The sequence below is a fragment of the Macaca fascicularis genome, chromosome 7 (genome assembly GCF_037993035.2).
Source record: "Macaca fascicularis isolate 582-1 chromosome 7, T2T-MFA8v1.1".
In the NCBI taxonomy this organism is placed as follows: Eukaryota; Metazoa; Chordata; class Mammalia; order Primates; family Cercopithecidae; genus Macaca; species Macaca fascicularis.
In genome coordinates, this window is record NC_088381.1 from 103,410,315 (window position 1) to 103,422,538 (window position 12,224).

The window sequence follows — 12,224 nt, forward strand, 5'->3', positions numbered from 1 at the left end:
AAAACTGAAGGCTTTTCTATTAACATCTGATACAGGGCAAGGATGCCCACTTTTGCTGCATCTATTCAAGATAGTACTGGAAGTACTAGCAAGAACAATCAGACAAAAAAAGAAATATAAGGCATCCAAATCACAACAGAAAAAGTGAAATTATCTTTATTTGCAGATGACATGATCCGCTATGTAGAAAGCCTCAGAGATTCCACAAAAACAGTGTTACAACTAACATATGAATTCAGTAACAGTGCAGGATACAAAATCAACATACAAAAATTGCTAGCAATTCTATATACAAATTATGACTTAGCTGAAAAATCAAGAAATGACTTAGCTGAAAAATCAAGAAAACAATTTATGATACCATAAAAATACGTAGAAATAAATTAACCAAGGAGGTGAAAGATTTGTACTCTGAAAACTATAAAACATTGATGATAGAAATGTAAAACACAATGAAATGGAAAGATATCTTGGATTAAAATAACTAATATTGTTAAAATGTTCACACTACCCAAAGAAATATACACATTTAATGGAATCCCCATAAAAACTCCAATGGCATTTTTCACAGAAATAGAAAAATCAATTCTGAAATTCATATGGAACCACAAAAAAAACTCAAATAGCCAAAGCTAAACTGAGAAAAAACCACAAAGGGGCATCATATTCCCTGATTTAAAATTATATTACAGGCTGGGCACAGTGGCTTACGCCTATAATCCCAGCACTTTTGGAGGCTGAAGAGGGATTGCTTGAGCCCAAAAGTTTGAGACCAGCCTGGGAAACATGGCAAAACCCCATCTCTTCCAAAAATACATACATTAGCCAGCACGGTGGCGAGTGCCTATAGTTACAGCTACTCAGGAAGCTGAGGGAGAATCACTTGAGCCCAGAAGTTGAAGCTACAGTGAACTGTGATTGGGCACCACTGCATTCCAGCCTGGGTGAAAGAGTGAGACCTTGTCTAAAAAGAAATAAATATTATATTATATTGTATTACAAAGCTACAGTCATCAGAATGGTATGGTATTGGCGTAAAAACAGAAGCATATGCCAGTGGAACAAAACAAAGATCCCAGAAACAAATTCAAACACATATAGTAAACTAATTTTTCACAAGGGCACCAAGAAGATCAACACGGAAAGGATAGTCTCTTCAACATGGTCTTGGGAAAATGGCATTTCCACATGGAAAAGAATAAAACTGGATCCTTATCTTACACCATATACAAAAATCAACTTAAAATGGAGAAAAGACCAAAATATAAGACACGAAACTTAGAAGAGGATGTAGAAGAAAAGGTCCTTGATACTGGCCTTGGCAATGATTTTTTTGGACATCACATCAAAAGCTCAGGCTACAAATGCAAAAATAAATAAATGGTACTACATAAAACTAAAAAGCTTCTGCAGAACAAAGGTAACAGTCAGCAAAATGAAAAGGCATCCTACAGAGGGAAAACATTTGCAAACTGCTTATCTATTAAGGGATTAATATCTAAAATTTATAAGGGTCTTTTAAGTCAATAGCAGAAAAACAACCTGATTAAAAACTGGGCTAAGGACCTAAACAGACAGTTATTCAAAGACGACATAAAAATGGTGAACTGGTATATGAAAAGGCTCAGCAATCACATTAATCATCACAGAAATGCAAATTAAAACCACTATGAGATATCACTTTATACTCATTAGAATGCTACTGCCAAAAAGGTAAGAGATAACAAACATTGGTAAAGATGTGGAGAAAGGGGAACACTAGCACATTGTTGGTAGAAATGTAGACTGTACAGCAATTATGAAAAAAAAGGAGGTTCTTAAAGAAATTAAACATAGAACTACCATATGACCTAGCAAACCTTTTTCTGGGCATATACTCAAAGGAGACTAAATCACTACCTCCTTAGGATATCTGCATTCCTATGCTCACTGCAGTATTATTCACAATAACCAAGATATGCAAAACTGTCCATCAATGTACAAACTGATAAAATGTGGTATATATGCATACAATGGAATATTATTCAACCTTAAAAAAGGAGATTCTGCCACTTCCTACACATGAATGGACTTGGAGGACATTATGTGTCCTAAGTGAAATAGGCCAGACACAGAAAGAAAAAATATTGCATGATATCACTTATATGTGGAATCTAAAAAAAATAAGGAGAAAATATACAGAGATAGAGAATAAGACTGGTTACCAGGGGTGGAGGGGGGTATGAAATGGGGACACGGAGCTCAAAGGATACAAAGTAGTAGATATGTAAGTTGAACAAGTCTAGAGATTTAATGCACAATAAAAATTGTATGGTATTTGGGATTTTGCTAAATAAGTAGATTTTAGCTGTTCTTGTCATACACACACACAAAAAAACTAGGTGAGCTGATAGATATGCTAATTTCCTTCAATATAGTAACTATTTTATTATCTATATGTATTCCACAACATGATGTTGTAAACCCTAAATACACACAATAAAGTTTTAAAAAAGACTGCAACCTTTAACCATATCATTGTTCCATCAAGAAAACATAGTTTGCTGTACAACCAATCTATTTTCAAGACAGCACTGGGTGGAGTGGTGTAGTATAACCAGAAACAGTGCTTGACCAATTCCATTTCTTACTTATGTACTTTATGTATTAACTGCCTCAATTATGAGCATTTTAATTTGAAAGCACTTCTCAGCACTTACTTTTTTGGTCAAAGAATCATCAGAATCAGAAGGCATCCTTGTTGACACGTGAAATATTACTTCTACTGTAGAGGTAGCAAAATATGGAGTGGTCAATCCAGTGCTTTTGTTTTTTTGTAGTCCTCCCATAAAACCACAATGGTTTGTAAGATTTACCTAGAAGTAATGAAGAGCCACATAAATTAAACAAAACCCAAACACAGTACTGAGAAAGACTCAAACTTCTTGCTTAAGAAAAAAATTGGGAACAAAGTCTTTTGTGTGTTATCAACCAATACTTAATCTAGAATTGTTAGAATTGATTTGTTTGTACTGGTACTTCTTAAGTATTTGAGGATCTCTAATTAGTAGGAGTTAACTAGGAAAGGTATCAACTGCTGTGTACTATGCATCTTTTGTTAGCCTACTAGGTGTTAATGGTAAATTATAAAGGCTGTCAGTGCACACCAAGGCCAGGGAGAAAAAAATCAAGTATGGAAATAGTTTGGGGAAAAGTTAAAACAGTAAGATTGTTTGACAAAATGATTAATTCGGTGTGTTGTATTTACTTATAAAACTGGCTTCCTGATTTGTTAGTACTTATCACAGTCCACAACAAGTAGAAATGCAGAACTACAGTTTAATTACATTTAAAAAACAACAAAGTGATCTGTAAAAGGATTTTAAAATAATTTTTATTTTCTGATTATAAATATAATACATGTTAACATCAGGGTTGTTGTATTGGATGATATTCCCTGGCCCTGTGTGATGCACAGAAGCCAAGAATTTGTGTTCATTGCAGAAAATTAGGGAAATAAAGGAGAAGAAAAAAAAATTAAAAATCACCAGTATTTCCCTACTTAGAGAAAACCATTTATATATATGCTTTACAATAAAAATATGAGAATAACAGATAAAATGGAGAATTACAAAAAAAAATCCCTGCACCATGTGAACTGAACACATCTCAAATATCATTATCAGTTACTAATGGCTGAATACATATATGATTGTTAGATTTTTATGTCATTACTGTAAGATTACCTCAATCTCTTCCAGTTTAAAATTTATTTTTAACTCAGTAATACACTTACATAATTAAAAATTTTAAAGTATTAAAAAAGCATACCAAAATTCTTCCTTCCATGTCTCTCACCTGCAACTACTAAGTTACCTTCTCAGAAAGCAAGTTAAGTATCTTTAGAAAAATATTATCTGCATATATAATTAAATTCTTATATGTTTATGTGCACATATCCATGCACGTTTGTGTGCACATACACACAGTACATGCATATAAAACATTCTGCATCTTGCTTTTGGAATTAATATATCTTGAAAAATACTCCTTATTAGTAAGTAAAGAGAGTCCTCATTTTTGGTTCCTGGCTTCACAGAAGTTCATTTTACTGATGTACAGTAATTTAGTCCCCTACTTGAAGGATATTTAGGTTATTTTCTGTCTTTTGCTATCACAGTCAATGCTGCAGCAAATAACACTGAACTCATATCATGTTCCATTTGTGAAAGTAGAGCTACGGACAAATAGTTATACGTGAAACTTTAAGTCAAAGGGCATGTGGACTTCTAATACTAAAACACACTACCAAGTTACCCTCCACAGATGCCACCAACAATGTATGAGGATGCCTTTTTCCCTCATATCCTTTCAAATATAGTATATTATCAACTTTATGATCTTTGCTAATCTGATAGGTGACAAATGGTATCTCCAGGTAGATTTTTTGTTTTGTTTTACTTTAGTTCAGAAAGTTACTTATTTTCAAGTAAATTCTCTGATAACATAAAGGAGAAAGTCTCAGTTTAGTGTTCCTTTGCTGTAAACACTTAACACTTGCTGATCTCTATTGTTTAAAATAAACATCTGGAGAGTCACATGAAGAAATGAAAAAATTAAAAAGAAATCTCATGTACACTTTACCCAGAGCCCCCCAGTGCAAAACTCTATCACCACCAGGATACTGATGACACTGATACAGCTATGAGACAGAGCATGTTCAAAAATTCAAGGATCCCCCCTATTGCCCTGTTATGTGAGCCATACCCACTTCCCTTCTACTGTATCCCCTCCTTTACCCCTGGCAATCACTCACTCATCTGTTCTTTACTTCTATAACTATCATTTCAAGAATGTTATATGAATTGAAGGACATAGGATATAACCTTTTCAAGTGTTTGGAGATTTTTCCTGTTATCTTTTGTTAATGATTTCAAGTTTGATTCCACTGTTGTTCAAGGACATATTCTATTATTTCAATGCTTTTAAATTTGTTGAGGCTTGTTTTATGGCCCAGGGTATGATCTATCTTGGTATATGCTCTGTGGGAACCTGAAAATAACGTATATTCTGCCATTGTTGGGTGGAATATTTTACACATGTAGATTAGATCTTGTTGGTAGGTGCTGTTGTTGAATTCCTCCATGTACTTGCTGATTTTGTTTAGTTTTTCTCTTAACTGTTGAGGAGTGAAGTCTTCAACTGTAATTGTGAATTTCTCTATTTCTTCTTTCAGTTCTATCAGCTTTTGTGCCACATATTTTGTAGCTCTGTTGTTTGGCGCACACGCATTTAGCATTGCTATGTCTTCTTGGTGAACTGATCCTTTTATAATTATATAATGTCCCTCTGATCTCCAGCAATTTTCTTTGCTCTAAAGTTGATCTGATATTAATGCAGCCACTCTGGCTTTTCTTTGATTGATGTTTGCACACTATAACTTTTTCTATCTTTTAACTTTCTGCCAGTCTATATTGTTATATATATATATATATATATATATATAAAATATACACACACACATATTTTTTTTTTCTTTTCTTTTTTCTTTTTCTTTTTCTTTGAGATGGAGTCTTGCTCTTGTCACCCAGGCTGGAATGCAGTGGCATGATCTTGGCTCACTGCAACCTCTGTCTCCCGGGTTCAAGCAATTCTCCTGCCTCAGCCTCCTGAGTAGCTGGGATTACAGGTGCCTGCCACCATGCCTGGCTACTTTTTGCACTTTTAGTACAGAGGGGGTTTCACCATGTTGGCCAGGCTGGTTTCGAACTCCTGACCTCAGGTGACCAGCCCACCTTGGCCTCCCAAAGTGCTGGGATTACAGGTGTGAGCCACTGCACCCAGCCTATATTCTTGTATTTCAAGTGAGTTTCTTTTAGGTAACACATAGGTGGGTTATATTTTTTAATCCACTCTGCCAATCTCTTTTAATTGGTACATTTAGATTATTTATATTTCATGTAATTATTGACAGGTTAATAAGGCTTAAGCTTGCCATCTTATTTTCTGTTTTCTGTTTATTTTCTATGTTTTTCATTTCTCTGTTTTACTTTTCCTGCCTCCTGTGGGTTACTTGAACATTTTCTAGAACTCTGTTTTTATCTATCATTTTTTTGAGTGTACATTTTTATATACTTTTGTAGTGGTTGCTCTATGTATTACATTATATATACATAGCTTATCACAGCCTACTAGTGTTGTCATTTTACCTGCTTAAGTAACTCTACCTTACTGTATGTTCCTTTACTATCCCATTTGAAATATAATTGTGATAAATATTTCCTCTCATATATTTGAACATCAGAAAGTGTTATAATTTTTGCTTCAACAGTTAAAAATAATTAAGACAACTCAAGATGAGAAAGCACATTGATTATATTTACCCATTTTTTCTTGCCATGGTCTGCCTTCCTGATGTTTCAAAGTTCCTCCTTTTATCATTTGCTTTCTATTATTAATAGAACTTCTTTCAGTGATTGCTTTAGGGTAGGTCTGCAAGTAACAAGTTCTCTAAGTTTCTCTTCATTTGAGAATGTTGTGACCTTCTCTTCATTCTTGAAGGATATGTTTGTGAGCTGTCAGATTCTGGGTCTTCTGGGCACAGTAGCTCATGCCTGTAATCCCAGCACTTTGGGAGGGGGAGGTGGGAGGATTGCCTGAGGCCAGGAGTTTGAGACCAGCCTGGCCAACATGGTGAAACCCTGTCTCTACCAAAATTACACAAAAATTTAGCTGGATGTGGTGGTTCATGACTGTAATCCCAGTTACGTTGGGAGGCTAAGGCACAAGAATCACTTGAACCCAGGAGGTGGAGGTTGCAATGAGCCAAGATCGCGCCACTGCACACTAGCCTGAACGACAGAGCAAGATTCCACCTCAAAACAAATAAACAGACAAATAAACAAACAAAAAACAGATTCTGGGTTGACAGTTCTTTTCTTTCAGCACTTAAAAAAATGCTATGCCACTTCCCCTGGCTCCCACAGTTTCTGATAAGAAGTTTGCTATCTTTCTAATAGCTTCCCCCCGACAAATAAGGTACACTTATTCTCTGGATGCTTTCAAGAATTTTTGTCTTTAGTTTTCAGAAATTAAATTATGATGTGTTACTATAGATTTCTTTTGATTTATCCTGTTTGGGTTTCACCAAGCTTTTTGAATCTACAGCTTTAAGTCTCTCACCAAATTTAGGAAGTTTTCAGCACTTTCTTCAAGTATTTCAAGTACTTTTTCAGACCAGGCTCTTTCTCCTCTTCTTCTTGACTCAGATAACAGAATGCTAGATTTTTTTTTTTTTTTTTGTTAATGTCCCTCAGGTCCCTGATGCTCTGTTCATTATTTTTAGGTTTCTTTTCTTTTCCTTTTTTCTTTTTCTTTTTCTTTTCTTTTCTTGATACAGGGTCTGCTCTGTCACCCAGGCTGGAGAGCAGTGACATGATCTTTACTCACTGTAACCTCTACCTCCTGGACTCAAGCAATCCTCCCATCATCCTCCCAAGTAGCTGGGATCACAGGTGCCCACCACCACACCTGGCTAATTTTTGTATTTTTTTGTAGAGAGGGGATCTCACTACGTCACCCAGGCTGGTCTCAAAACTCCTGGCTCAAGCAGTCTCCAGCTTCAACCTCGCAAACTGCTAGGGTTACAGGTGTAAGCCACCATGCCCAGCCTAAGTTTATTTTCTCTGCTGTCCAGGCTGTTTCTACTGTTTTATCTTCCAGTTTACTGATTCTTCTGTACCCCCATTCCCACTCCACTTGGTTGTTGGGTGCAACTACAGAGTCTTTTATTTCAGTTATTATATTTTTCACTCTAAAACTTTCATTTGATTGTTCTTTACATTTTCTATTTCTTAGGTGAGACTATTTTTCATTTGTTTCAATTGTGTTACCAATTACTTACTGAAGCATTTCTATCAAGGTTGCTTTAAATATTTGTAATCTTGGTGTGGGCATCTGTTGTTTTTTTAAAATTCAGTTTGAGATTTTCCTGGTTCTGGATATGATGCGTAATTTTTTATTGAAATGTACACATTTTCATGAGACTCTGGATCTTATTTAAAATTCCTGTTTTAGCTGGTTGTTTGAAGACTCTGCTGTATCAGGGAAAAGAGCAGAGAATCAGGTGAAAGTGCTGACTTGTTTCTGCCAGGTGGAGGTGGAATTATATGTTCTCTACTCAATCTCTGTTGACACCTGGGAAGCAGGGACGATCCTCATTACTGATATGTGGAGGCAGGAGTTCTAGCTTCCTATGTGATGTTCACTAAAACAGCGGTAAGGGTGACCTCACTACTGCTGGGTGATGGTAAAAGTCCCAATTCTCCATAAGGCCTCCTCTGCAATGACTCCAGTGGAGAGCAGGTGCCTCAATAATATTGGTGGCGATGGAATTCTACGTTTCCCATGTAGTCTCCACTGACACTTAGGTGTGAACGGGAGACTCATTACCAACTGGTAGACATGAAAGTCTTGGATTTCTACTTGGCCTTCTCCGGCACTATTTGATAGTATTCCAGTGTGGTGTCGGGGGCATCTCATAACAGCCTCATGAAGACGCAGGTCTAGGCTCCTTACCTGACCTTTGCTGTCAGGGTGGGGATGGGGTCAAGGAATTTTCTGTGGTGTTTGGCTGGAGTAGTGCAGTTATTATCTAAATGTTTTTCTGCCTTTTTAGGTTGCTCCTTTCCTGGTCCTTTAGCTAGAAAGAGCAGGCTTTGGTTGGTGCTTTTTGTCTGCACCCATTGGTGTTTCTAGGTTGCTGGCTTCTTCAACTCCAAGTCTGGGATATATGAGGCAAAAAAGAAAATCCAGAAAATGCACCACTATGTCATTCTTCAGTCCTAAAGTCCCTAGTTATTCTGTCTTCTCTCCATCTTTCAGAGTCTTCTTATGCTTGTTTTCCATGTAATGTCTTATGCTTATTGTACTCAGTAGGAAGAATATAGAAAGCATATCTATTTGACTTTCCCAGAAGTGGAAATCTCCTCTGTACAATTTAATGGATTTCAGGATATTCACAGTTAAGTGCAATCATCACTACAGTCAATTATAGAACATTTTCATCACTTCCCAAAGAAACTCCGTATCTTTTGTCACCCCCTCCTCTCTCATGCCCCTAACCAGCCCTAAGCAACCATTAACCTACCTTCTGCCTCTACAGATATACCTATTGTGGACATTACATATAAAGGAACCATTAATATGTGATCTTGATGATTGGTTTCTTTCATTTAGCACAATGTTTTCAAGGTACATTCATGCTGTAGCACATAATCACTTTGTTTCGTTTTATGACTGAATAATATTCCCTTTTATTGGATACACCACAGTTTAGCCATTCATCCACTGATGGACATCTGGATTGTTTCTACCATTTTGCTAGAGTAAATAATGCTGCCATGAACATTCATGGCCAGGCTTTTGCATGGACATATGCTTTCATTTCCCTTGGGTATATACTTTGGGGGTAGAACTGTTTGGTCATATGGCAACTCTACATTTAACTGTTTGATGAACTGCCAGAATGTTTTCCACAGTGGTTATACATTTTACATACCTACTAGCAGTGTATGAGGGTTCAGATTGCTCCTAATCCTAGCCAACAGTTGTTATTACCTGACTTTCTGATTGTAGTTATCTTTTTTTAAAAAATTTATTTATTACTATTATTATACTTTAAGTTCTAGGGTACATGTGCATAACGTGCAGGTTTGTTACATATGTATACTTGTGCCATGTTGCTGTGCTGCACCCATCAACTCGTCAGCACCCATCAACTCGTCATTTACATCAGGTATAACTCCCAATGCAATCCTTCCCCCCTCCCCCCTCCCCATGATAGGCCCCGGTGTGTGATGTTCCCCTTCCCGAGTCCAAGTGATCTCATTGTTCAGTTCCCACCTATGAGTGAGAACATGCGGTGTTTGGTTTTCTGTTCTTGTGATAGTTTGCTGAGAATGATGGTTTCCAGCTGCATCCATGTCCCTACAAAGGACACAAACTCATCCTTTATTATGGCTGCATAGTATTCCATGGTGTATATGTGCCACATTTTCTTAATCCAGTCTGTCACTGATGGACATTTGGGTTGATTCCAAGTCTTTGCTATTGTGAATAGTGCCTCAATAAACATATGTGTGCATGTGTCTTTATAGTAGCATGATTTATAATCCTTTGGATATATACCCAGTAATGGGATGGCTGGGTCATATGGTACATATAGTTCTAGATCCTTGAGAAATCGCCATACTGTTTTCCATAATGGTTGAACTAGTTTACAATCCCACCAACAGTGTAAAAGTGTTCCTATTTCTTCACATCCTCTCCAGCACCTGTTGTTTCCTGACTTTTTAATGATCGCCATTCTAACTGGTGTGAGATGGTATCTCATTGTGGTTTTGATTTGCATTTCTCTGATGGCTAGTGATGATCAGCATTTTTTCATGTGTCTGTTGGCTGTATGAATGTCTTCTTTTGAGAAATGTCTGTTCATATCCTTTGCCCACTTTTTGATGGGGTTGTTTTTTTCTTGTAAATTTGTTTGAGTTCTTTGTAGGTTCTGGATATTAGCCCTTTGTCAGATGAGTAGATTGCAAAAATTTTCTCCCATTCTGTAGGTTGCCTGTTCACTCTGATGGTAGTTTCTTTTGCTGTGCAGAAGCTCTTTAGTTTAATGAGATCCCATTTGTCAATTTTGACTTTTGCTGCCGTTGCTTTTGGTGTTTTAGACATGAAGTCTTTGCCCATGCCTATGTCCTGAATGGTACTACCTAGGTTTTCCTCTAGGGTTTTTATGGTATTAGGTCTAACATTTAAGTCTCTAATCCATCTTGAATTAATTTTCGTATAAGGAGTAAGGAAAGCATCCAGTTTCAGCTTGCTACTTATGGCTAGCCAATTTTCCCAGCACCATTTATTAAATAGGGAATCCTTTCCCCATTTCTTGTTTATCTCAGGTTTGTCAAAGATCAGATGGCTGTAGATGTGTTATATTATTTCTGAGGACTCTGTTCTGTTCCATTGGTCTATATCTCTGTTTTGGTACCAGTACCATGCTGTTTTGGTTACTGTAGCCTTGTAGTATAGTTTGAAGTCAGGTAGCGTGATGCCTCCAGCTTTGTTCTTTTGACTTAGGATTGTCTTAGAGATGCGGGCTCTTTTTTGGTTCCATATGAACTTTAAAGCAGTTTTTTCCAATTCTGTGAAGAAACTCATTGGTAGCTTGATGGGGATGGCACTGAATCTATAAATAACCTTGGGCAGTATGGCCATTTTCACGATATTGATTCTTCCTATCCATGAGCATGGTATGTTCTTCCATTTGTTTGTGTCCTCTTTAATTTCACTGAGCAGTGGTTTGTAGTTCTCCTTGAAGAGGTCCTTTACATCCCTTGTAAGTAGGATTCCTAGGTATTTTATTCTCTTTGAAGCAATTGTGAATGGAAGTTCATTCATGATTTGGCTCTCTGTTTGTCTGTTACTGGTGTATACGAATGCTTGTGATTTTTGCACATTAATTTTGTATCCTGAGACTTTGCTGAAGTTGCTTATCAGCTTAAGGAGATTTTGGGCTGAGACAATGGGGTTTTTTAAATATACAATCATGTCATCTGCAAACAGGGACAATTTGACTTCTTCTTTTCCTAACTGAATACCCTTTCTTTCTTTCGCTTGCCTGATTGCCCTAGCCAGAACTTCCAACACTATGTAGATAGGAGTGGTGAGAGAGGGCATCCCTGTCTTGTGCCAGTTTTCAAACGGAATTTTTCCAGTTTTTGCCCATTCAGTATGATATTGGCTGTGGGTTTGTCATAAATAGCTCTTATTATTTTGAGATACGTTCCATCAATACCGAATTTATTGAGCATTTTTAGCATGAAGGGCTGTTGAATTTTGTCAAAAGCCTTTTCTGCATCTATTGAGATAATCATGTGGTTCTTGTCTTTGGTTCTGTTTATATGCTGGATTATGTTTATTGATTTGCGAATGTTGAACCAGCCTTGCATCCCAGGGATGAAGCCCACTTGATCATGGTGGATAAGCTTTTTGATGTGCTGCTGAATCCGGTTTGCCAGTATTTTATTGAGGATTTTTGCATCGATGTTCATCAGGGATATTGGTCTAAAATTCTCTTTTTTTGTTGTGTCTCTGCCAGGCTTTGGTATCAGGATGATGTTGGCCTCATAAAATGAGTTAGGGAGGATTCCCTCTTTTTCTATTGATTGGAATAGTTTCAGAAGGAA

The 12,224-nt window shown here is 36.8% G+C and overlaps 1 protein-coding gene across 14 annotated transcripts in view; it reads right to left on the minus strand.

Annotated features, from left to right (window-relative positions):
- Window positions 1-12,224, minus strand: part of RALGAPA1 (Ral GTPase activating protein catalytic subunit alpha 1) — a 275,782-nt gene that overhangs the window by 54,272 nt on the left and 209,286 nt on the right. For all 14 annotated transcript variants that reach the window (XM_073997236.1, XM_005561086.4, XM_065548726.1 and 11 more), the window contains one exon: window positions 2,700-2,855. In XM_073997236.1, the coding sequence (XP_073853337.1) occupies window positions 2,700-2,855 (156 nt within the window). The remainder of the gene's footprint in view (window positions 1-2,699; window positions 2,856-12,224) is intronic.